The sequence below is a fragment of the Enoplosus armatus genome, chromosome 19 (assembly GCF_043641665.1).
Source record: "Enoplosus armatus isolate fEnoArm2 chromosome 19, fEnoArm2.hap1, whole genome shotgun sequence".
Lineage (NCBI taxonomy): Eukaryota > Metazoa > Chordata > Actinopteri > Centrarchiformes > Enoplosidae > Enoplosus > Enoplosus armatus.
Window position 1 is genome coordinate 9752242 of NC_092198.1, and position 26991 is coordinate 9779232.

The window sequence follows — 26991 nt, forward strand, 5'->3', positions numbered from 1 at the left end:
ATTTAAGTGTGTGTTTCAACACTCGTGCTCTGAGCTATAAACTTTCATCCATTTGTTTAAACAGAAGTTGACACAATATAGAACAGAGGAGAGAAAAAAAGACACTAAATAAGGAAGGGGAACAACATGTAAGGTTGTACTCCTTAAACCGGCTATGATTTATATTTTTTTAATAACAAATCTGGGACCTGTAGTATTAAGCCGCACTTGCGGTTACCACGGTGACCACAGGCGTAGCCAAATCCACCAGTATTATAACTTAAATGAGAAGATCACATGTATCCGAAATGAAAACTACCTTCGTGTCTTTTCACCCTTTCTTCTCTCACTGTCTATATACAGTGCTCCAGCCCCCTCCCCCATCCCCACACACAATCACACCCTATTGGGTTGTGTATCACAGGCTCTGTTGTGGATTATGTTGTACTGTGGATTATGGGATTAACATATACACACACACACAACCAGACACTGACCAATGTGCACCACCAGAAAAAGCACACTGAACCTTGGTAGCACCCTGGGAGGAACAGGGATGTAGAGGAGGATAAACCTGGCAAGAATCAGTTTAACCAGGAGATATCACTTTCTCTGGTGTCATTTACACATCTTGACGGGGTGATATCATGTAAAGCCGCACTATAAAACTCAGCGGTATTATCTAGACGATATATGAAACTATTTGTTGCAAGTCTACCAACCACGCGCACAGTCGATATTTCATTATGATGGCAATACCGAATGTATGATGTTATTTTCAATTTAGGAGTATTTTAGGTATCAGATTTTAGTGAAAATGCAATAGAGCTCTTATTCATGATATTATTGACCTCTCCGTTTAATCTGTTGAATTGTTGGGTGAGGAGTCAATTCTTCATTCTCTGCTGCATCATTGTCTACATTGAGCAGTAAGACTGCTGAGCGCTGGCTGAGTCATTCTTTCCTATGGAAGGAGCAATGCCACCAAACCAAATGTTGAATGCAGCCACGAACATCATGGTTTTATAATACAGAAATGTGCTTTACCATTCTTAAACCATGGGTTTAATTGATTAGTTTGTTTTCCTACCTTCCATGCAGCCGCTGGTCTTTATCAATCTAAAAACTACTGTATGCGGAAGCTGTCTATGCTAGTTTGTTGACATACTCAGTCAGCATCTACAGTAGGCTAACTTCAGTACATCTGGCTAAACTGGCCACACTGGTGCTACCAGTTTCTCTTCAAGTTGTCAGTTAGTGTTGTATTAAGGTCTGTGAGATTGGGATGTGAAAGTCGATCTATTCCTCTTCATATGGATTTCTGCCTCATGTCAGTGAAGTCATGCTCTGACACTGTGGCCACTGCACCTGTGTGTGTGTGTGTGTGTGTGTGTGTGTGTGTGTGTGTGTGTGTGTGTGTGTGTGTGTGTGTGTGAGAGAGCATGAAATATGTCCCATGTAACACCTCTGAGACTCAATTTATCCTGCATCGATTCAGTAACATGCTGTGTGTATGCATGCCAATGCCTCGGACGAGCCAATTGTCTTATTTCACATCAACAAAATTACACGTTTACTAACTAACCCTAACCACCATGTGCCTTAAGATGCAGTTCCTTTGATGGTCACTCGGTGCTGCCACCAAGAAAAATCTTGATGAAGAGCTCAAATAACAAAAAGCACATACATCTCTCTCGCAACACCAAGTGAATTATAACGGTGATTTTGAGAATCATTGTTCTATTAAGGAGCTATTAAAGCTAAAAGAGTATGTTTAAACCAAGACTATGTAACGTTTGCTGAACAGCCACCACTGTGGCCACAAGTAGCAACTGCAGGATAATCTCCCATTGAATTTAATTTCCTGTAATTTCCCAAGATTTTCTTGAGTCATTTGCTTTAAAGATATCCTCATTTGGTGATCTGACAGTGAGTGGAGTTGGACCACATGCACGAAACAGCAAACGTGTCTCCTGGTGATGTACAGTGAGTACATTTGTAAGAGGACGATTGTGTTACGTCTTCTTTTAATATTTACATAGTCTCGGTTTAAAAAGCTTATGTAACTTATAAGAGACACTTAATTCCAACAACTTCACTCACAGACAGCGAGCATTATAACTTCAGTGTTTAAACCCTCCACACTGTCTGCAACACTGTGGTGTGGAAAGTGCACTATGATATCAGAGAACTGGATGTAGTGCTCAGTTTTACCCCTCGCACATTTTAAATATGTATGCATTGTTGTGAAAAACACTTGACAAAAACACAAGCTTTTTGATGACAAGTGTGAGGTAAACATCCCCCTGCTCTGTCTCTCACTCCCACACACACACTGTCGCTCTTTGTCTCTCACAGACAGCCCAGTGATCCACAAAACATTGTGACAGCCTAGTTCCACTCATGCTGACAGCCTCTCCGACACACACACACACACACACACACACACACACACACACACAGCAATTAGTGTTGCTACTTGACGATGGGAGTTGGGGAGTACCTGTCAATCCATTATATACTGTATATGTGCATGTTTGCATGTGCTTATGTGTAAGTGGAGGTATACACTAAACCTGTTAACTCCATGGTAACAATGTGATAATATATTCATGTATATGTGATTATAGGTCATCCTGAAAAACAAATGCACATAAACTCTTTTTTTCTAAATATGATTTAAAAATGGCACATCCAGCATGATTTTTTGCTTTTTCCCTTTGACACAGCCGCTTTAAAATTGCATGTCTAAATATTATGAAAGTTACTCCAATTATAGAATATTAAGCTAACAATAATACAATGGCAGAACATGAAGCTTTCTTTTGGCTAAAGCTGACATAAAATAAATCTTGTTTTGGTTTGTCTGTCTGCTTACAGGGTTGTGATCATCAGAAGACTGGTTTGAATATAACCGCAGCCCATGCTAGCAAGAAGTTCAAAGCAGGACAAATCCAGTGCAGTCACTGATTTCATGTCATTACACTTAATTTGAAGTAGATGACAAGGTTCCTGTTTTCTAACATTTTTGCAAAAACCTCCGCATAACAGACCCCGCAAACACTTAGCTTACTTATGTAAGCTATTTCAGAAGTAATAGGCTATTTCACTGGGAGCAGAGATTCATTACGTTTGATTATATTCTGTTACTGTACAGTGCATCCATCTTACCTTCAACATCCAACCTAGGTCTTTCCCCTGCATGCCTCTTTGAATCATAAAAGAGTAGTTTAAATGATGAAATTATATTACAAACAATAACATTTTACATCTCTTCTTGACACTTCCAATTTGGAAACAGTAGACATTGCATTTGCCATTTTCCCTGCCAATCGATCTCGGCTTACAACAGTCACAAAGCTTTACACTTGTTGCATTTCGCATCCCTGTGAGGTTGATTTTGCAGTGGCAAAACTGGATGAGATGCTGTGAAACAAATCTCATTTGATTCTGACAAAGACTTTTATCTGTCGACATACAAAACTGATACATTCATAAAATAATCCTCTAAAAGCCTGTTTTCTCTTACAGATCAAATTCTCTGTTTGCCCCTAGCATGCTGTTACAAGCCTCCAGCATTTGACAGAAACTAGGAGCACATCGATACTGTCTGTCTGGCTTCAGCCAAAGTCCCACAGTGGTCAACAGTGCCATCTGGAGTTCATGTGGGGCTACACAGGATCATAAACTGCTCAGTAACGAGCCTTGGCAGCACAGAAGACACAGTGAAAAAAATCTGTTCATCAAATTTTCCAACATACTGCTCTGATTGGTGCCATATTTTAAACCACAGTGCTGTGAATTTTCCATTAAATGGAGAATTTCCTCTATTCAGTTAACAACTGTAGACAAAGGCAACCAGAACGTGTGTGCTTCTGCCAACACAGTCAAAATAAATCAACAAAGGTCCACATCAAATAGTAACAAAAAAAGTTAATAATTTTCTCTGTGCTTCGTGAATAGACCTCAGGAAACGCACATCAGAAGATATACACGTTCCACTCACATCAACTGCTAATCAATTGCCTTCATTCAGCAGCCTTCAGAGCTGCTATTCTACAACACTGCCAACTTATGAAAGAACTGGCAGGGTGGTAACGTCTAAACTGGGCAGCCATTTCTAAAATGGAAATGAGCTCTCGAGTATCCTCATGGTTTGATTAGGCCAGTTTGCCTTTCTTTTAGCTTCTGCACATTTGTTACTTCACATTAACATAATGGAAAAACTGACCTCCCAGTCACACCACCAGCACGCCCACCTTTCTTAACTGGTATGAAAAACAGTTATCCCAATCTCTGCCACATGAACAACCTTTCCAAAAGTTATTTGCAAATCTACACCACTTTTAGATATCTTATTGAATGACACAAACAGAATGGAATTAAAACATAACTCTCATCCATCATCATTGGCAGAGATAAAAATAGTGTAAACAACAATTACAACAATTTATTACCCCAAAATATGCTGCTGCAAGAAAATGTTGTCCCACTGCCTCAGCTATGGAAACCAACAGAAGAGACTCACTGTCCTGCATGTGAACAGAAAGTGCCCCCTGGTGGCTAAGCATTGCTCCTGATAGCCAAATACACAGTATACATAAACACAATACGGCTCTGTTTGTGCGTACATGCGTGTACTAACCAAGTTGTAGAGAAGTCTCTGTGTGGTAATATCCGTCTTGTTGCTTCTTTTTCAACATGGAACAAAGGTCCACCCGCTCAACTGTCTGGTCTCCAAAAAACCTGCGTGAGGAGAGAGTGTTGATGCCTCCAGCAGATGGTAAAGGCAGATACAGCCACTTGACAGCAATGATCACTCAAATTAAAAGTGACAACCAAATTCAGATCATTGGTTCTATATACTTGGCCAATGTGCCCATTTTCATTCTCAAAACTGGAAACCAAACATAAAGCAATATAGTGCTGTTCAAATAAAACTCATGTACTTAAAGTGCAAAGAAAATTATAGGGTCTTCAACAATTTTAAAACACAAGTGAGTCATAAAATTGTCAAGAGTTAGGATTTCTGCAGTAGTTCTTCGCTGTTACTATATATTAAAATATTGTAGTAAGCATGCAGTATGAACACAAAACATTACACAATGTCCCCCTGCACTTACAGTAGAGTGTTGACCCTAAAAAATAGCATTTTAATTGGTGGCCTGAACACATTGCTTACTTGTCTGACACTGTGGCCACTGCACCTGTGTGTGTGTGTGTGTGTGTGTGTGTGTGTGTGTGTGTGTGTGTGTGTGTGTGTGTGTGTGTGTGTGTGAGAGAGCATGAAATATGTCCCATGTAACACCTCTGAGACTCAATTTATCCTGCATCGATTCAGTAACATGCGAAAAACGTGAAAAACGAAGCACCTACTTGTTTGTATAGCTCGAGTAGAGGGCTGGGTCCACACGCTTTATACCCTGAGAGACACAAAGGGAAAAACTGTTTATATTATTTGCACATTCATTCTTGACACAAACACTGACACACACACACACTCAGACACACACACACACACACACACACACACACACACACACACACACACACACACACACACACACACACACACACACACACACACACAGACAGACTGGGGGAAGACAAGAATGGCGCCCACCAGACGGCAGGAAGGATAAGATGTCATTAGGTGTCAAAGGAAAAAAAAGATAGATGCTGTCCTTCCTCTCTTCTTTCTGTCATCTCCCTCTTATTTACATCTGCATCCATTTCATACCCATTCCCCAACAATCACCACCATTTTCTCTCTCCCTTCCTCAGACGCCTTTCTCTTAATCCTGGGTAATTGCTCCCCCTAATATAAAAAGATTCATAAACTATAAAAAGATATACATTATATTTTCTTTTAAAACAACCTAGCAGGCATGTCATTCCCACAAGTAACTCTGGCTGGAGCAATAATTTGGTATCTAACTATTGGATGACGCATTTTACAGCCACTGAGAGGAAGGTGAGGGGAATAAAAAGAATGGCTGGCAACAGACAAGTAACACTGCGGCTGTTTGGCAGTTCTGTCAAAGTCAGTTTTGACAAGAAAGCAAGCTTGGGACTGCATATGAAATCATTATTGGAGTGAGTAATACAACGCAAATCTATGCTGACATTATCCATTAAAAACTAAACTATGCTGTGCCAGTGCAACTTTGTTATTTATGTTATTTTTTCTATTTTCTAATTGTATTTATTATGCAACTACAGCAATTGTCAAACATAATATTCAATTTGTATGTCGACTTAATCACCACTTTTTTTTCCTCACGTGCGTGCAAGAACTTAGCTGATGTTTTTGACATCCCAGTGTGGAGGGACACACTGTAGTTCCCTTACACTAGAAAGTCAGGTCTCAGTACAACCTAAAGTACTTAATGTGTTAGGCTTCTCTGACATGTCTATAGCTTGAAACATTAATTATGCTGCCAATTTGACTTACTTGTAGAAGATAATAAAATGCCATTAAAATCAGTCAAATATTGGCAGTGAAAAGGTTGGACTGATAATCATGTTTTTAAAGTAGCTATTGGACCATCTCTACACACTATATCTACAAATATAAATGTGCTATTTTAACTATCTAACTCTGCCCAGAATGTGTGTGTGTGTGTGTGTGTGTGTGTGTGTGTGTGTGTGTGTGTGTGTGTGTGTGTGTGTACCTGGGAGCGTAACTTTGATGCTCTGGACAGCTTCATAATGGTGAGGTGAGGTTCAAACCCACGACTGTCAACTTGCAGACCCTGCTCCACAAAACGGCTCCGCAGCAACTCTGCAACACACATACACAAAGCTTTGAGAACACCAAAAGTTATATAAGAAAACATTATATTAGTAAGGCCAAAGAGGAAGGCTGTCAGTTGGCACTGTTACATGTACAAAAAGGAGAGAAGGTGACGAAGGGCAAGATCAACAACATCATGAGTATGCTGTTACGTCCAGCTCTATTTCCTCCCAATGAACCATCTCAAATCCCCTTTATGGACTTCTGTAAAAGCCATAACACAATAGTGCAGACACAGATGGCAGAGTGTGTGCGTCAAAAGATGGAGAAAAAAAGCGCTTTACTCGCGTATCATTTGACCAGATACATGAACAAGGGCATGAACACATAGACAACCTGCAAGGACAGACACACACAGACACAGACGCACACACCAACGGAGGTTATGAGGGAACCCACGGAGGTATTTTTAGAAGACAAGCTCTACAGGGAGAGAAAGGTTAGTATATAATCAATAACAGTGGGGGAGGGAGCAGACGAGAGGACAGGAGAGTCTGACTTCCTGCCTTATCCTTATTTTGCTTTTCCAACAATATGGACTTTCTATTTGTAATCTGCTGTTGTTGCGGTTTCATTTTTCATGTCAGAAATATAAAAAACTTGGGAAAGGATGAAAGTACTTGACACTGTTCTTTACTTGCAACGCCAAGGAGCTTCAGTCCACATCTACATGCAGACTTTACTGTCTCAAAACCAGCATTTTGGTTGTGGTACTAATATTAAGTCATGAATATCAGTACTCTACACTTTATATGCTATACTCCAAAGCCACCACTGTCCTTTATTACAACACATTAAATAGTCATATAAGGTAATACTTTTAACATAGTTTAAGAACAATAGGCTTACATAAAAATATATTGAAGCAAGGCTTTTCTAATCTTTCTAAAAAGTGCCATAGCAAGTGGTCAAAACTAGCGAGTTAGATATCAAAGCAAACAAAATGTTTGTCATTATGTAGAAAGAGGAAATAAGTATAGTGGCATACTGTAGGTTAATGTTTCAAGAATAAAATTTCCTTTATAGACAAGTATTTGTTTTGAAGCATATATGCACACGTGTGTATGTGTTTTATATATTTCATGGAGATAACAGGGACTTGACTAGCACACACTCACCTACTAGGGCGTTTGACCGATGTTTTGCAAGTGTAGAGCCTCTATTTAACAGGTCATACAGGTGTCCAGATTATGCAGAAGTGTTGCTGTGTTTTTGGTTGTTTTAAAGCCTAACTACTGCCGTACTTCAGCTGAGGCAGTAAAGGCAAAATTACACCCAAACGTCAAGATTAAATGGGCAATTAATCAAAACTGTGTCTATTAATACATGTAAACCAAGAGGCACAGTTTTTGATGGAGTCACGTAATTCTAGATTTCAAAACATTTTGATGCTGCATGTTATGTCTTTAAGTAAGAAGACACACCCTCCATCACTACTACTACACCCTCTTCTCGCCATTTGGTATAAAAAGCTAACTACTTCCTCTACTGACTGACAGAAAAGTTTCATACAATTCCAATGGATAACGTTTTAAGAAAAAAAAAACCTGATAGCTGAGGTAATTATGTAGAACCTGGGCCCTTGTCGCTCTCTCTCTCTAAAAGATTAATTTATTGAGTTTCCCATTTATATAAAGCCGCGAGATGAAATGCCTTTTGGGATTTGTCTCAGCTTGGCCATTACTAATATGCCAAATGTATTTGCTTGGATCTGAGCCGTTTATACACCAGATGAGCAGCTAGGAAACCCACACTATAGCAGAATCCAAACATGCTGCTCCAAAACTGTGTGTTCTGACAATTTTATATATATATATATATTTATATCTATGAACAGCAGCAACTCTTCCAGATCAAAGAAACAGCACCTCGTGGATCACATACACATTAATAAGCGTCCCTCATTTCCTGTTGTGTGAGTGTACACAAATGCATGCATCTACTCACTGCATAAATCTCATATTTCAGAGTGTAAATGGACAGTATTAAGCAAATGTGAGCTCATTTACTTTGTGCATGTATGTGTGTGAATGTGTGTGAATGTGTGTTGGTGTTGATGTTGGTGTCGCAAGAGCAATGGAGCGGGAATCCTCTTAGAAATGTTGGCTTAATGTTGTTGCCAAAGGCACAGCAACAAACATACACGCAAATGCTTCTGCGCACACCCCCACACATGTACACAAAAGCAAAAGGGACAAATGTAAGAAGACAAATAAAGACATCACACGCACAAACCCAGATGCATGTGTGAATACAGTATGAATGCACACACAGGCTGCAGTGAACAGAAAAGAGGGAAAGAAACTAAATCATACAAATACCATATTATTTGACCAAATCAACTTACACTGTTTTAAGAAAGAGGATATGGATGTGGTTGCACTGAACATCAAATCAATGCAAGTGGTTGACTATTGAAGAACTAGAGCGGACATCCATAGGAGACACCACTGCAGGCCCTAATCTCAGGTCAAAAGATAATTTAACATGAATACTGGGCTTTCATAGGAGTGCTCCCCCAACCTTTGGCACATTTTACTGTATATTGATAACTAGTTGCCATCTATTTCAAGAATTCTACAGTTTAACCTGCTCCCCAGGTCACTCCAAGACAAAAACCAGGCTTAGACCACCTATGAACTTTGAATGTAAAGTGTGAGAGATAACACAGCCAATTTACCAATAACAACCCCCAAAATATACCCAATGATCAACTAAAGCTGTCTAATCTGTTACCTCCCATGGTAAAGCTCCCACGACAGCAAGCAACCACCCTGTTAAAGCGTCCTTAAGAAAGACAATAAATCCTCCAACCAGCTGCAGGGCTCCTCAGCTGACCCCAAGTTCAGACGTCCCTCCACAGGGACACAGAAGAGAAGGTACAGTATCACATTAACATCCTGAAATGAAATGTACCCCCCTCGTAAAATACAGCACGTGAAGCACTTAGAAAACTATATAATGAACAAAAATGGAATTTCAATATATACAGTGACAGACAGACAGACAGACAGACAGACGTGTTGAAGGAGGACAGAAGGATGAAACAGAGGGACATAATGACAAAGAGTATGAAAAGCTAAACGTTTGTCACTAACCTGCCAGACTGTCCAGTGTGTGTCTGTGTTGTCCGGGGGCCAGCCCAACAAACACCACCTCCTTCCTGAAATGACCGATCCCCGAGAAGGGCAATACCAGATCCCTCCCACCCAGTAGCTCGGCCAATGAGGGCTCGACCTGAGCCAGCACGGTTGCCGCCCTGAAAGGAAATATACGCATGAATATGCACAACGCACAACACACACACACACACACACACATACACACACACCAGTTCACGACTTAATCCCCTCTCTCCCTCCCTCTCATATTACATAACGAGAGAATTGAGTGATTACTAATGACACAATCTTCTACTTGAAGCATCAATATCATCACATCACATGGCGCGCTCCAGAGCTGCAGTGCGAGGTGCTCATTTTTAGCACTTTCTGATGAAATGTTAGAACGATAACTTCAGAAAACTGAAATCTACTTTCTTGAAGAACATATTCAATGCAGGAAATTGTTTTTCATATTTCTTATAGTTTACTTAAAATAATAAAAAATCTATAAGACTAGTTTGGTTAGCAATGTCTATCGTTACATGGACCATTTTACCATTACAATTTTAAGATATTGCAATGGACAGGGATAATATTTAATGTCAGAATGAGCAAGCTTATTCTGATTCATGGCTGATTATTAATTGGAATAAAAGGCTCAGACTACATTATAGCCTCAGTGACTGTCCTCATTATTGGAAACTAAAGCTAAAATATTTATAGACCTTTAAACCAGTTTTCCTGGAAGTGCTGAAAGGAAGAGATAAGACAGAAGCAGCATCTAACGTGACATGCTGGGAAGTCACTGCACAACACTGCATCCCCGTCTTCAAGCAGCAACTTCGTCTGCACATGCCGTAAACTCATTTGAGGAGTACTCTGTTTGATTGAAATTTCAGTATTTTAGCTCTAGTGTGCGTGTTTCATTATAAAGAGTATTGTCAAGACCTGCTCTATGAAAAGAGCCCTATATAAATACAATTTAATTGAATTTGTTATATCCTGGGAGAGCAATAAGGAAAATGGAGAAACCAAGACTAAAGATGCTACAATGTTATTCTATTCCATCCTAAATCACAGATTAGACATAACAATCTGTCACTGCAGAAATATAACATACAGTGCAGGTCTGAGTGTGTGCATGTACGTCAAAAAGCTGATCAGTATTCATCTGCATGGATGACCGTGTGCTTTAGATATTAGGGGAGGTACAAATCAATATTGCAATATATATGGTCATTATTGATACACAACCAGTATTGGAAAATGTTTTGTTTGAATATTTGAATTGATCTGCTTCTGGCAGCTCAGCCTTTACCAGTTAATGGGCTGTTTGGCATTCAAATAATGACACATACCCATTTTTTTGTGTATGTTATGTATGGATCAAATTCTAAGCAATTTGGTACACACGGTTTCATCTCAGCTGACATGAAAAAAATCTATAAAACTGAAAGCTCTTCAAAATGAAGGATTCCTGCTTTTTTGACGGAACAACACACGTAACATAATCTGGCAAATTACAGGATTCATCTTCCTCCTCAGTTACACAGACATTGTGATGTGTGGTATACAACTGTCTTGCAATGTATCATGTGTTGGGGGGGTACCCTCACTGTGATGCTATTGGTATCGTGTGCAAAATAAATGTGATGGTATGAGAAAATTATCTTTAGAATAATTAAGATAATTTTCAGGCTTCTAGACTTTTTTCACCGCAGACGTTTTGACATGTCATAGCAGGAAAAGCACAGGGATAACATTTATAATGGCTGCATTCCAATCAGGTGAGCCAGTTCCAGGGTCCTGGTGTTGTTAATGTTATAAGTAACACCTGTGCTTTTCCTGCCATAACAAGTCAGAATGTCTACTGTAAAAATGGCACAATGACTGATGGAAGTTATTGCTACTTTTTTTTGTTATTCATGTCGCAACTAGAGGTTGTGTTTAATTACTTGAAGAGGCACAGGTAACTTCAGGGGTGTGATAGTTAAATATTGAGCCAATTATAGACTAACAAGTGCAATAAACTGTGTGTGTGTGATGAGTTTGTGTTTATGTGGGCACATGCATCCACTCACAGGTCGACTTGCTCCTGATTGGCGAGATGTGTGACTAACAGCGTGATGTGGAGAGTTGGGACAGGGATCATGGCTTTGGCCAATCGGGGCTCCTGCTGAAGCACCGCCTCTCGGACCTCGATCACAGCTGAACTGATCTGTCATTGGATACATTTTCTTTCAATCATCAGCAGCCGTCAGTTTGTAAAAGGCAGATTCTGTCACATACTGCTTGTTCTCTCGTCCTTCAGCTAGCTTGGTATGGAGGAGCAGAGGAAAGGGGGTTAGGGGAGGAGATTGAAAGGAAGAGAAACTGGGGCAACTTCTGCAGTTCAACATCACAGATGAGGCATCAATAGATGATGATCATGAAGCCACTGATTTCCTTATTTTTCTTAGTAGAGAGTGGGATTTAACTAGATAGATAAATCTATCACATTGCAAATGCCAGGTTTCATTTTTCTTTGGTACAAATTATGTTATGGGGGTGGACGCACATTTGTTGTTGTGGAAAGCATTGGTTGAATTGCAAACAAGCAAACATGAATGTTGTGAAAATGATATTATGAATTTGGTAGCTACTTATTAAGGCTGAAACAGTTAAGTGATAAATAGATAAGTTGATTGACTGAAGATGATCCTTAAAGTACACAAGTAAGTTGATAGTACAGCAATTCCTTACCTGCGTGTTAGTGATGGGGATGGAGACAAAGTAGTTGGGTCGTTGGCTCTCTTTCTTTTTCTTCTTCTCTGCATCCTCTTCACTGTCCACTCGCCCTACGCTGTCTCCTCTCTTCCTCTTTCTCTTCTTCTGGGTCGACTCTGGGCTGGGGACTAAAGAGAAAGGGTAAGCATACTTTACATTATTTTTAAAAAGCCAGCTCGCCCTAGTGACCTACACCACCCACACTGAGGGTTTAAAATTACTACACACTCAGGTATGTCATAGTCAGATAGTGAATAACACAGGCATCTAGTCAGTCTGCGACCAAGTCTGTAACCTTGTACAGGAGATAATGAAAAATCCTATCTTGTAATGAAAAAAATCATTAAGAAATAATATTAAGAGTGTACACACATCCCAGCTCTCTCCATGCGGTGGGGCTGGTCAGAGAAAACGGAAGCTCTGACATTAAATTGTCCAAAGTATCAGCTGACTTGAGCTTCTTCCTTGTCCATTTCCTTTTCTCCCTCCTCATCTTCCTCTTTTCCTTCTTCTCACTTGATCCTGCTGAAACTGCTGAGACAAAAAAAAAAACAATACAACAAAAAACACACATAACGTATATGTATAGACATGAATACAAAAATACACAAAAGAAGAGCATGCATACATGAGTACATGAAAACGGTTGCTAATAAAATAAATTAATATATAATACGTGATAATAAGTGATTATTAATTAGCTAAAACATGAAAAAAAATCCATGACAAAGATGTGTCCGCCAGTCTCTACTGTTTATCATGCTGTTGGTACAACTGGGATTTTGTTTCGTTGCCACATGAGCAGCAAGTGCAATTATGTATGCCAATTTTACATTGTGTGTGAACCAAAGATGGGCGAGTGATGCCGAAGCACCGAGGCTTGTTTTACTCCTGTGTAGCCCACAGTTTCAACTCATTTTGTCAGAGCTTGTGTCAAATGAAGAATACAACGTGACTGATGATGTGCAAAAATGTCACTAGTGCTTCAGAAGGCGCTTCAGTGAGTTTTGAAAGTTTTGCAGCTAAACTATGAGATAGACATTAGTGGGACAAAAAGAGAGGAGAATAATTGAGAAATACGGCAATGTACACTAGAAAGACATAATCATAAGTGTGGGAAGATTTCCACCTGACCACCAAGTCAGAATGTAATAAAAGTAAAAGGCTAATTTAATGAATGTCATTCTCTAATCACACCACAATATATATATATATATATATATATATATATGCATAGTGACAATGACGTTAAAATGCCACAGTGGACACTGGGCCTAAGCTACACCAATAATTGATTTTACAGTAACATATTGCACAATAACATCTATATTTAAAGTATTACTGATTTAACCATAAAACACAGGCTCCTTGGACTTCTATTTCACACATATGTTACAAATATTACAATAAGCTAGGTGTAGTGCTTCAGCCCCAGTATTGAAGGGCTGCTTTAAGTTTTGCTAGCCACCAGATGTCACTGAAGTTGATTTGTGCCCTGAAGCCTCCAATGTTTTTTCAGCACAAACAGAGAGAAAGCCCCAAAGCTTCACAAGGCTTCATCCGCGCCATCTCACATGTAAACTCCATCAGACTCATCCATCCATCCACCAGAGTACAAAGTGGCACTGTGCTAGTTGGGTTTTTCGAGTGTACCCAGTTAAAGGTGCTGAATTCAGTGTTGTCAAACTCAGTCAGTTGTACTCACCTGACACTGTGCAGGCTCCAGTGTCCGTCTCATCTGGCTGGACCTCCATGCTGACTGCATGCATCTGACCAGGAATCATCACCTCCTTATCTTCTTTCCGTCTCTCCTGTCCAACCACACCTCCACCACCACCCTCATCATCATCATCTGAGACAACTGCAGTGGTCTCTTTGCCATACGAGATATTAGATGGCTGCATATCACAAACTGTTAGCTGATACAGACAAGACTGTGCCTGAGAGGGATGATATAGCAGAGAGGGATGATATAAGAACCAGGTCACAACCATCATCATTGTACTTCTTGTAAACTGAGGTGAGGACAGCATTTCATGTCATTACCTTGAGTCGGAACCGGTGCGCAGATGGCTTCAGCACGCTGACTTTATGACAGTGACTGGTAGATATGGGATGCAGCCTCCGAACAGATAATTCAGTGACAGAAAAAACCCTCTGCAAACAAAAAACTTTTGAACACGTCGATCTGATCGGGCTCAACAGGACGCGGCCGAAGAGCATGACACACAACCAAGTGTGACAAACTTTAGCTAACGTATAACTGACGTTAACAGCAGGCGAATTGAACAGACATTACAGCTAACTATAGCTAACCTAGCCGAAAAAAAAATAAATAAGAATATTGGCCTACAACTCTCTTCGGGATAGTTACCAATGAGAAACCTCGAGAGATAGATCTCTCCCTGTGGTTAACACCTGTTGAACTGAATCAAACAGCCATGCTGCAGAACATCTGTTGAGCTAGCGTTAGCTAACTGTTTGCTAACTGTCTCTAACGGAATTGTGCAGCTAATTTGCAAAACCAAACAGAATATATTTTTTGTCATTATGTTGTTGGTGAAGAAAGGTCGTTGATGGCAGGCGTTGTAGAAAAAAGTCCAAACAATTAACGGAAAACAACATTTAGCTCAGCGGCACGCGCTAACTTGCCGACTGGAAGCAGCTTCTGTTTGTAAACAATGTCAAACTTCCGGCCTGGTTTTTCAAAGCAAAAGAGCTTTTCTCTTTCCAGAATAAAAGCATTGTGCACTTGAGCTATTCAAAAACTCTGTACAAAAGTAATTACTAACTTGAAAAATTAAATTATGTTTTGTGTCTAATAAATGTATCCCACTAGCTTTACACAAATTCAACTTTCAACACTTCAGCTGTATACAGCATATGTATGTATAATACTGTATGTCAAAACATTCCTTCCAACTTGGAAGTTGTCTAAATACAATAAATAAATAAGTTGTCTAAGAGATATCATTACAGGCCCTCACAGTCAGCCATACAGAAAAATATTTCAAATTTTCATTTTCTAATGTGATTATGCATTGTTCCTCAAATGTTTTGGTCTAAATGCTACTATGTGTATAAAAGCATTTTGACATAAAATACATATGTGTATTGAGCTGAACTTGAAATTTCAAAGCTTTAATTAACAATTTATTATTGTTATCATTAAAATTATTGAGTAATTAATGGAAGAATCAAGTGAATTTGCCAAAGTATTCTTACAGTATGTAAGTCGAAAAGACACCTGAGCCAGGTTCATGGTGTTTGGTCAAATATATGATGCCATCAAAAAATGTATATTAAAAGACTATTAAAAAAGGACCACAGCCACTATGATTACACCCATACTTGCAGTTTAATCAAAGTATTAATCATCACACCTTATAGACTTTCTGCAACATTTTACAGTAAGGCAGGGTTAGGGTTAGTTCATCCTTTGGCTTGTTAATGAGCTTTGTGGCCTATGCACTCTTTAATCACTTACTGTACACTCAAGTCTTAATGAAACTAAGACATGGCAAGATCAAACAGCAGCACAGCAGTCAAAACTGTGAATACACAACACTGTGAGTGCTTCATTTTCTTTCCCTTGTTTTCATTACAAAGCACAAATCCATTGCACACCACCACCTGTATATAGACTTGATGTGTTTGTAGAAACATTTATTATCAGAGTTACATTTTAACCTACTTTAAACCAACACTCACCATAAAGTCTGATGGCCAATCGCAGCTCAAATGCTCAATTTAACTTTTTTTTTCTTTGATCTATGAAGTCTGGCTGATTTTATTTTATCAAGTCAGATAAAAAAATTTGCACCACAAATTTCCAACACAAGTTACATGATGTAGCTTCCAGTAGTTGGACATGAGTAGTAATATCTGTGTTATTTAACTATTTACACCCATGATTAAAAACATTGACATCATTACACCACTATGAGTAGCTGATCTAATTTTGCAATGGAGGATAAATCCATCAATTTAGCTGTTGATGCGATACATTACATAGTGTTTTACTTGTGATGTGAACTGACATAACACCATCATTACCACCACCAACACTGCCAACTCTACCGCCCAAAAATGCTAAAAACACCACTGGCAAAGTCCGAACCCCTGTTTTTAACACCATCTCTGACAGGAGTAGCAGAAGTCGAACCACTATCAGGAACCCTACCCAGGGCATTTCTACTGGTAACTTTACATCTAGAAATGCTGTACGCCAGCAATTGGTTTCGTATCTCAGAGGCAGCAGCATTGTTTTGTTCACACATCAGCAATCCATGCATTGTGTCGTGGTAGAAAACGTTGACATGCAGCACAACATTTGCATGACAACTCCATGTTCTCATAGATGTTGTGCCCTTGGGCTCACGTACGTGGTGCATCAACACCAGAATGACAGGTGTATTACCTGCGGACACTAAAAGAGAGGAGGGAGTATGAGATAGTTGGGATGGAAAATTGTAGCATAGAGCTTAAAATTGTAAGGTTCAGTGTGGAGTGCAATTCTGACACACTGACCGCAAATTACAAAAAATTCACTTTTACAAATACATCACTAAACTTTGACTATATAAGTCAGAAAGAACTTTGTAATTCCAAACTCACAGAATGACAACTGAAGATAAAAACCAAATCGCAAACAATATAAACGCAATTTCCATTTCAATATCAAGGAGCTAGAAAATCCTTCCCTTACCTTTAACATCAGCCATGGCTCCCTCGACATCTGATTCAATGCGTGAACTGATGGGGCAGAAGACAATAGTGATCTGGTAATCCTCAGTGCTTTCAATAAGGTGAAGCTGAATCTGATCCTGAGCTATACCCTTCACTTTCTCCATCAGCTGTAGATGGGCATCAAAGGTTTTACCGCTGACCACCATCTGGTACTTCACTGTGGTTTTAGAAGAAAAATTACACATTTAGAAGAACTGAGTGAACCTAACAGTTAAATAAAATATTCTTGCTATGTAGTTCCTAAAAATCCTTAGAAAAATAACAATAAAGCTTTTTAATGTTTTATGTATAAACTCTCTGAAGTCATGTTCATTGGGATAGTTCGTCTATACATTTAAAGTCCTGTTTCAAACAAACAGTGACACTGTCTCAAGACTCACTGTCTTCACAGTGAAATAGATTGAGTACAATATTGCTATATGGAAGGTTATTATTGATTCATTATTATTACATTAGCCTGCAGAGCTAACACATACAACCTAACTTTTAACTGCTAAGCGTCTAATTATCAGCACTCACCTTCCTGAAAGTACTGTTGAGAAAGGGGGAAGAAACCACCTGATGACAAAGACAGTATTTACCAATTATTAATGGCAAGCTTTAACCTTTTTATCAATCTGAGTTAAAGTCATTCATATTGAGCAAAATTTGGAATTTGATTTCAAGCAGCTGCTGTGCAAAAGTCCAAAGTCAGATATGATTCTCCCAACACACACTTTAACCCCACTATGGGCTTTGTCTATGATTCACTCCACTGGATTAAATTATATAACAACTAGTGGGATAAAGTATTTTTAAATGTGTTGATAAAAGGCCTGACGGACATGGTAACTAAACATTTGAACCTCAAAATATTTCCAGTCCTTTACTTATAATAGAAACTAAAAGTGAATGCTACAAATTACATATATGTGACACCAGATTCAGTCAGACAATTGCAGTACTCAACCAAATGAAGCACATTAAAAGGGCTGCTGTTGTAAACATTAACAAACCTCAAACATGAGAAAATACTGTGGCATGAAAGTGTGGAGAGGAAGAAAGTTAGATTTACCTTGTGCTCCTTGTGGACCGCCACCAGGTGAGCCAGTACTGGGTTTCACTTGACCACAAATGTCCCAGGTACCTGTTCCTGTAAAAGAGTTTTTCATATAAAATGGCATGAATGCACTTATTGACTCCAAATCTTATGGTATAGAATTTCAAAATCAACTCCAAAAGAGAACTTTATTTTGACACAGCGAATACTACTTATTAAGCATGTCATGAGAGTGTAAAGTGGAAGAAAGTAGGATTCACCTTGTGGGTGGCCAACAGTTTGGTCACTGTGGGGCTCCATTGGATGACAGGGGGCTGAGTTACTTGTGCTTGACAAAGAGCCTGTTAGGTACAACGGCATAATGCAATTGCTGACTCAAATATTATAAACAAATAAAGTATACCATATAAAATTGATTAATTTAACACCTATACGTAGGTGTACATTCCTGAATACAGAAGGAATAGACTACAAACCTGTGCACTCGATGTGCTGTGATGAAAGGATATAAACATCATCTAAATACCTTCACTGTAAACTAATCTATGCATTCCCCTGTCAAGGCTTCAAATGATGAGGTTTCTTATGCACTTAAGATGTAATGATATTAGAATAAAACAAAAGCTGCATTATAACCTTTGTCAGATCGCTGGGCTGGCTGGTTCTTGCTTAATTCTTCCAGAAGACCAATGTGAGCATCAAGGAAACTCTGGACATAATTCATCTGGGCCTTCATGTCCTTCAGGATACGGAGGTAATCGACCAAGACCCCGTTGTTAGTCAGAGAAGCTGGAGGGGGAGAATCAGGTTGCGTGTGTTGGAATTTGGATGACTTTTTATCACACAGTTACATATGTCGCCTCCACCAACATGGTCCAAAATGCACAAACCAAAATAGCAGTCAAATGTGAAAGTATCTGCTGGCAGGGCTGAACAGTACATACCCCTTAACGATTCATGTGGGATGAAAGCTTTCAGTTCTCTTAAGAGCACATCAACTGGCTTCTGAAACAAAAATATGATATTACAGAATAATCCCGATGGAGCATTTTGACAATTCTTAGTAACTACTTTCTATACTCATTATTTATCTCTTATCTTTAAATCTCTCTACTCAGTCCTGTACATTTCACCTGTTTGTGTATTATTTCAAAGATGGTCCTTCTCAGTTTGAGTTTCTCAGCTCCAGGAAACAGCTCGCGCAGATCCTCTCGAGTCAGTGACTGGATATCTGAGTCAGTGCGCATGTCTGCCTCTAATTATGGTTGATGACAACACAGAAACATTTCTATTCAGGTTGCCACATTTCATGTTCTAACAGCGATAGTTGTTTTTTGGTGTGTGTTTGTTTCCAGCACCAATGTGCCAGTTAAACAGTCAGCTGTGTTCATAAAACTGAACCCACATGCTGGAACTATGTTCATGGTTTATTTACACTGGTGGGTCAATAACGCTCCCTTAAAATAGTCACTTACTTTCCAGCACACGAGCTGCGTCCCGGTGGATGCTCCTAATATCGCTCAGCAAACCTGACATGACTTCACCTGTACAAGGAGAAGACACAAAGGCAAGACATGGATTTCAATGTATATAGACTGGCCTGTGCGTACACACAAGAGAGAAGATGGTGGGAGGAAAGAGAAAGACAAACCTTGGAAGTGATATAATCACGCGACAGACGATTGACTGAAATAATCTGGTGTAAAGTGTCAAGTTAGCCGTCAATTATTTAACCGAAATAAAATATGTTCTACATCTCATCTTCTCTCTACCGTCGTAAACATGACACTCACCGTTCACAGTAAACAGAAAGTGAAAGTTAAAAAGAAAGGGATCGTTTCCTCATGTCGTGACGTGGAGGACGCAGAGTGACACAGCTCTGGGACTTTTTCACCATTTAAAACTATGACTGACGAAGAGAAATGTGGGTGTTGATATATTGTAAAGTATAGAATATAATTGTAATCATTACATACATATTCAGCTGTATTCTTATAAAGGTGGCATCATGTTTCAGTAATATAAAAGCCAGCAGGGTGCAGCACTGTACAGCCTTTATTACCACATTGCTACATTTTAACTTGCTGAAATAATTAACTGTCATATGGGCTTCAATTACACATTTGTTGACATTTTGTAAAATTATATTTTCTGTTCTGTATGGATGTATCAATATTTTGGGTGCTATGGCACACCAGGAGTCCTCAGTTTCAAAAATCAAGACATTATCTGATATAAGAATCAGAGGACCAAAGTCAGTTAATTAATTTAGTGTGCTGCATAGTATAAGAATCTTTTGGGCCATTTTGAACAGCTACTCTCGGCTCATTAAACTTTCTTAAACTTGAAGCTCACCCAAGCTGTGTGTTGCGTCCAATGTCATTCGCCAATTTGTCTGCAGGTGTTGGAAGCTTGGAGTCTCGTCTCGGCGTCCCTCTGGCAGACACTGACAGTAGGTGAAGTGTTTTTCTCTCCTGTGTCAGACAGCCGTGTGCCTTTCTGCAGGGGGGCGAGACAGCTCCTGGTGGCTCTGCTTAGTCTCCTTCATGTATGGCGGTGGAATAAAAGACAGTTTTGTGCGGATCTGACTGTGTAACACAGCGCTCTCTGTGTAATGATATGCAAAGTCTGTTGGAGACAGTGAAAATGTGTGAGTACTCCTTCAGCAGCTTAAGAGGGGCAGCTGAGATGGTTTTGATATTATATTCAGTCTTTTGAGGCCTCTTCAGTGGGATCTTTGAACAGAACACAAACATTAATTATGTCAATAGAAGGATTAAAGCTTTATTTGCAATGTGCACAGCTGAATAGATATTTTCAGTATTTTCATATGACTGTTGGTTCAGTGTCTTCACTATTTTTACAAGCAGTGGCAACTTTTAGCCAGAAGATGGTAATCAGGTATCAGAAGTCCATCTGTCTGATTCAGCAAAGGCAGGAATCTTAATAGAGAAGTTTCAAGGGATGATTTGGCCTCAAGCCTGACTTTTAGATCATGCCAACTCTGCAGTGCATCAGCCGATTTAAAGATGGAGCCAACAGTTAACACAAACAGATGTCTCGGCCTTACTTGCTGGTCTCATTTTCGACTATCAAGATTATTTCAAACATGTTTGATTCTGAGCAAAGAGTTATTTATAGAGCACTTTTCAAAACAAAAGTGCTTTCCAACAAAAAAGCATAAGCACAAAATATCGAGCTGGCAAGATGGTAACAAACATAAGAGAACAAAATTCAACAAAACAGAAATAACCTCAAAGAAAAAAGGAGAGGCACTGAAGGAATCTTGACATGAGTTTTTAAAAAATGCTGTTTGAACAGGAGGATCTAATGGTGAGAGATGAACTGTTCCCTAATTTACAGAGCACTCGTCCAAACCAAAGTTACACACAACAGCAGCTAAAACAGATCAAACCAATTCCAGTAATAACATAAAATAAATAAAAGGGGGAAAAAAATCATTAAGATGATAAAATCAAAACATACTGGAAACCAGTGTAAGGAGGCTAAAACAGGTGTGATGCGGTCACACATCTTGGTTCTGGTTAAAAGCCAGGCAACTGACTTCTGTGCACTCAGACAGGTGTGAAGGCTGTTGGTTGACTCCCGTGAGGTGACATTAACAGCAACGTACATCTGAGAGCACAGATCTGCTGGTCTTCTTTGTGGATCTTGTCTGTTAGTTGGTTCAGTTAACATTGTGTCCTCTGCCTGCTCCGTCGTCTATTCTTCTGTGCAGAGTTGATTTTGGATGCTGCAACGCAAAGGTGAATACAAAGCAAATAGACAATTGGCAGAAATGTTTGTGGATGAGCTCAGAATTCGACAGTATCAGAAACATCAGACTCTTGTTTGGTTTGGATTGAGTCATGATAACAGGATTATATGAATTGCGAAGCCCCTTGTGTGCACGTCAGTTACTTTACTCAACAGCAGTGAAGTGAAAGCAGCAGCATCGAGGCAAATAATGTAACAGGTGTGGGTGTTTTTTCTGTGACAGCCTTCGATACAGACAATACCTCCAGTCTTTTTGTCAACGCCAACTGAGATGAGAAAGTGGAATAGACAAATGTTTACCTAATAATATTCCTTCAGGTGGAATTGAATTGCAAGACAGTAAAATAACAGCAACTAAAGGATAAAATGGACCAGAAATTGAAGCACCGCTACCATACCAATTGCTATAGTGGAGGAATTTTGTTTTGCTGTCATTTGTTGCATAAAGAAAATATTGAAAAATTCCACTGTAACAGTCAATGAAATTCAAAAGATAATCAAAAATATGTCTAATAAACATATCATTTTCTTTTTCCATTTTCTACAGTTGTGCAAATTAGTGATGAACTTGCAATTTCACCACAAAGTATGTCACTCTTATGTCTGTGCGTATACTGGAGAGAGCAGATGTTGACCTTTGGCTGTTTTACACAAGGAACGGATGTGGAAAGACAATGTCAAGTGGAGAAATTCTTATGCATTTGGTCCTTTGATATGAATGGCAATGAGATAAGGAAAGATGAGAAGGCAGCTGTAAAACACGGACCCAATGATGCAACTCGCGCTCCTTCACACCAGGAGTCTGATCTTTCCCTCTTAACACGCTCAATTATTGCAAAATGTGATTTTTCTCTCATCTAGGCACAAGCAACATGTTAGATTAAAAGTAAGGGTTTTGCTAGACACAAATTCATACACACACACACACACACACACACACACACACACACACACTCTCTTGCTCACAGTCACAGACATTGCCCTCAGTTATTATGCATTCATAAATCAAAAGGTTGTGACGGGAATTAATCTAAAACGATGGTGAGTGTAAGTCACCGGATGCAAATATGACAGCTTTATTAGAAAACTAGATTGCTTGAATTTGTCTGAATTAATGTGACACTTTTTTTGATTAAACACCCCCCCAACCCCCCCCCCCCCCAACCACCTACCCCCTTACTGAGTTGTGCCTGAAGGGGGAGGTGGATTAGGCAACAGCAGAAAAACAGAGGCTGCTTATGTCATCTGTTCACATATATTCAGCAATACTTTTTAATTATATTTAAGTGTGTTTATAAAAATTTCATTCTGAATCAATCATAGACTGCCAGTGATCCAGACAAATTGAGAAAATTGCTAAGAGTGCTTTGAGCTAAATGCTAACATCAGCATGCTAATATGCTCACAATGAAAATGCTAACATACTGATGTTCAGCAGATGTAATGGTTGCTAATTAGCACCAAACACAAAACACAGCTGAGGCTGATGGGAATGCCATTAGTTCTGCAAGTACTCGGTCATAAACCAAAGTATTGGACAGATTAAAATTTGACCTGATGATGGCGCTAGAGGAAACGTTGAGGGATCACAAACAACTTCCTTACATGAGCTCTCGTAAGATAAAACATAGATCGCTTGAATTTTGAACAACTCATGTAGGGGATATTTCACAATAGAAGATATAGTAAACAGATACTTTCTGATCTTGCTCTATAGGAGCTACTTCTGCACCTGGTTGGTGGAATAGAAAACAAACTGTTCAGTCTGTAGTTCAGCCGACAGTGCTTACCATACCTACTCTCTCCTCTGTCTCAATCTTGCTCTTTCTTATTATCTCTCTCTCTCTCATGCTTTTCCCCATTCCCTTGGGTGCTCGCTCACCCTGCAGCACTTGCTCACCTTCTCTCTTGATGAGTTAAGAGAAACACTCTTTTTTTCCTCTCGATTAAAGTCACCAGGCAAGGATGATGAAGAGTTAAATGACTTCAGACCCCTCTTCTAAATGCATGTGAGTGAAATACAAGAGGAAGGTGGCAGAGAGGATCAGAGGGGGGAAGATTTATATATGTATACATACAAAAATGAGATGTAAGTCAGAGGTGATGTGATATATTTATTGAGGAGTCAAGTTTTTGGGTTATGATGGAAAATAGGGAGTGACTCTGCTGATCTGTCTGGAGTAAAGTTATTCCACCTTTAGAGAGGAGGAGGAGGAAGGGGGGATAACCAGCCTGCTGCAGGGAGAGTAAAGCTAAGTGGCAGCTAACGACAGAATGCAGATCACAGGCCGACGTGCGCAACTAGACTGTGGCCTGGAGGTTTGAGCAACACAGTTTTGTATTCGATACAAACAGCCTTGTGGAGCCAGCGCAGGGACTGCGGGATGTGTGTGTGTGTGTGTGTGTTTGGTGTGTGTGTGTGTGTGTGGGGAGGGGGGTTGTGGATGTAAGGGCTAAAGAGTGCTTTGGGAGTCGAGCCAGGAGGGATGTTGCAGCAGCCCAGGCGGGATAACTAAAGCATGAAAGGAGGGTTGGGTAGAGTCCCTTGCGAGGGAGGGGGGTGAGGGTCTGATACAGTGGATGGTGTAGACTGCAAACCTGCAGCAGCACATCTACGATAAACTGTGGTACAGTACATCTTTAGAACAAAAATTGTCCTTTGGTGCAGGTAGAATATATCCATGAAACAACCACCTTCTGTGTTCGTCTCATATTTTCTATGACTTAGCTGCCGCCAGATCATTCAAATGCCTCTCTGGTGAATAAAATCCTTCTGCCTTCAGAAAAAATCCAGCAATTGTAGAAATACTGAATATTTCAGCTGTGCAGATTTTGAAACCATGTTGAAGCAGCAGCATGAGCCACATCTTCATTTATGTAAAGTAAAAGGAATTAAAAGCACCATTAGAGTTGCAAGTCTTCATGTGGCTGCCCCTAAATGTCTGATGGTACTGTATTAAATGTGGGGTGGTTACAAAAACTGAAATGTTAGAAAAAAACATTTCTCTCTCTCTGCAGTCTCAAATGGCGTGGGAGCTTCGACTGATCATTTACTCTCTCGTTGGATTCTGCTGTGCAGCTGCTTTGAGTAGTGGTGTGTGTGAGTGTGTTCAGATGTTTGTGTGTGTATGTCCATTCTCCCACTGCCGTCCTCACAGCAGGAGCCAAGCTTCTTAAAGAAAACACACAACATCAAGCGGTAGTGAGATTTGCTTTGTGTGTGTGAGTGTAAGTCGCAGTGTTTGTGCTCATGTACTGCGAGTCCACGTGGGTTTGAATGCGTGTACCTTTGCATGTCTGTAGGTGTGCATGTTGGTGCGTGCACACGTGTCAGGGTGTATCCATGTGCCTCACTGTGTCTTTGCATGTGTCTGTGTGGGTTGTTGTGCGTGATAGTCATGGGAGCGCGATTCCTTTGATCATGACAGCAGCATGGAGAAACAGATTACCTTTCAGTGCCGTGGTGACTGAAAAGCGCTCTCAGGTTGACAAACCTCACAAGCAAATTTAATATCCTTCTCATTTCGCCGACAAACACCGGGCTACAAGAAGTTGTATGGGGAGCTGAATTGAATTTGTTTGTGAATATAATGCTAAATAGTGTGACAATATCTGTCTTATTATTCCATTTCTGGAGAATAGAGAATATGGCGCTGTGCTGTGCTGTGGTGTGCTTTTAAAGAGATTGAGCCACTATACTAAATTCAGCTGGGAGAAGATTAAAATGGATCCCCAAACTATTGATATAGCTCGAGGATTGTTGGCTGGAAAATTATAATTACCAACAAAGATGCTGGTTATATGATACTACCAAAGAATAACATGGTACACCACAGAAACACAGAAACAGATTTAATAGTTTAAACCAAAGCTTTCACATGAGCTAGTTGGAACAAAGATACTTTTTGTTTTGAAAATGTGGAATTTTATTAACATTGTTTTACTTTGCTTCTCTTCAGTGCACAGTATCTGTTTGTCTGTGCTTTGATAAATTGCTGTATTTAGTAATATTCAGTTCAGCTTAGTTACCTAGTTATTCAGATGCGTTCCTATGCTGTGCTGTGTTTTAATAGAGACTAATTTCTTGTTGTGAAATATATGACACTTTCACACACATACACACTCACACACACGCAAATGAATGCACTCATTAGTGGAAGTTCTGCCCACCCTGATAATAATATATTCTGTGTTACCTCACATCAGCTCTCCAGCGTCAGGCTCCCTGTCAGTTGTGTCCCTTTAAAGACATAGTTTAACATTTTGTGAGGTGTGCTTATTTGCTTTCAAGCCAAGAGTTAGATGAGAAGATTGATAGCACTCTCATAACTGTAAATATAGAGCTGGAGCCAGCAGCCAGCTGTTAGCTTAGCTTAGCATAAAGACTGGTAGCAGGGGGAAACAGCAACAACATGTTAATTAGAGAGCTTTAGAGGTGCTTTGGACTAAGTGAGGCTAGCTATTTACAGTCTTTATGCTAAGCTAAGCTAACCAGCTGTTAGCTCTTGCTCTTTATCTAACGTAGAAACATGAGAATGGTGTTAACCTTCTCCTCTAACTCTCAGCAAGAAAGCGAATAAGCATATTACACAAAATGGAGAAATAAGAAATCATTAATGATTGACCAGATTGCAGTTCCTGTAAGAACAATCATTAGTGACTTACAACCTTTGACACAACTGGTTTTCTTGTTACCAATGACCTATCAGGCTTCCTTATACTGGTCAAATGCTGGTTGCCGTAGAGAAAAACATTGTGAAGAACTTCTTTTGAAGAACAGA

At 39.6% G+C, this 26991-nt stretch overlaps 2 protein-coding genes across 3 annotated transcripts in view; both read right to left on the reverse strand.

The window, feature by feature from the left end:
* LOC139302500 (A-kinase anchor protein 7-like) overlaps nucleotides 1-14868 on the reverse strand; it is a 34661-nt gene extending 19793 nt beyond the window's left edge. Inside the window, exons 1-9 of the mRNA XM_070926206.1 lie at nucleotides 14692-14868; nucleotides 14351-14585; nucleotides 13018-13179; nucleotides 12622-12773; nucleotides 11961-12097; nucleotides 9874-10034; nucleotides 6654-6763; nucleotides 5356-5402; nucleotides 4625-4725 (exon numbers count right to left, since the gene is read on the reverse strand). Coding sequence (XP_070782307.1) covers nucleotides 4625-4725; nucleotides 5356-5402; nucleotides 6654-6763; nucleotides 9874-10034; nucleotides 11961-12097; nucleotides 12622-12773; nucleotides 13018-13179; nucleotides 14351-14585; nucleotides 14692-14868 — 1282 coding nt within the window. The remainder of the gene's footprint in view (nucleotides 1-4624; nucleotides 4726-5355; nucleotides 5403-6653; nucleotides 6764-9873; nucleotides 10035-11960; nucleotides 12098-12621; nucleotides 12774-13017; nucleotides 13180-14350; nucleotides 14586-14691) is intronic.
* A 1116-nt stretch (nucleotides 14869-15984) lies between these two features.
* On the reverse strand, nucleotides 15985-20220 carry LOC139302296 (uncharacterized). Of its 2 annotated transcripts, none has more exons than XM_070925955.1 (10): nucleotides 20085-20220; nucleotides 19909-19977; nucleotides 19567-19688; nucleotides 19378-19435; nucleotides 19070-19222; nucleotides 18694-18774; nucleotides 18449-18526; nucleotides 17914-17952; nucleotides 17354-17551; nucleotides 15985-17074 (listed from the first exon to the last, which is right to left on the reverse strand). In XM_070925955.1, exons 2-10 carry the CDS (start codon nucleotides 19967-19969, stop codon nucleotides 16722-16724), a joined length of 1143 nt encoding a protein of 380 aa, XP_070782056.1. In that variant the 5' UTR covers nucleotides 19970-19977; nucleotides 20085-20220; the 3' UTR covers nucleotides 15985-16721. The 2 variants fall into 2 exon arrangements, with proteins under 2 accessions (XP_070782056.1, XP_070782055.1); XM_070925954.1 differs by having other exon boundaries at nucleotides 19378-19438.
* Between the last annotated feature and the right edge of the window lie 6771 nt (nucleotides 20221-26991).

Bases quoted from the DNA above. Each gene is read 5' to 3' on its own strand.
- LOC139302296 (XM_070925954.1), bottom strand. From the start codon at position 19,969: ATGTCAGGTTTGCTGAGCGATATTAGGAGCATCCACCGGGACGCAGCT. The intron at 19,223-19,377 runs GTATGTACTGTT...CTCCCCCTCCAG, and splicing joins CCCACATGAATCGTTAAGGG to CTTCTCTGACTAACAACGGG. The intron at 18,775-19,069 runs GTTATAATGCAG...TGTACCTAACAG, and splicing joins AGCCCAGCGATCTGACAAAG to GCTCTTTGTCAAGCACAAGT.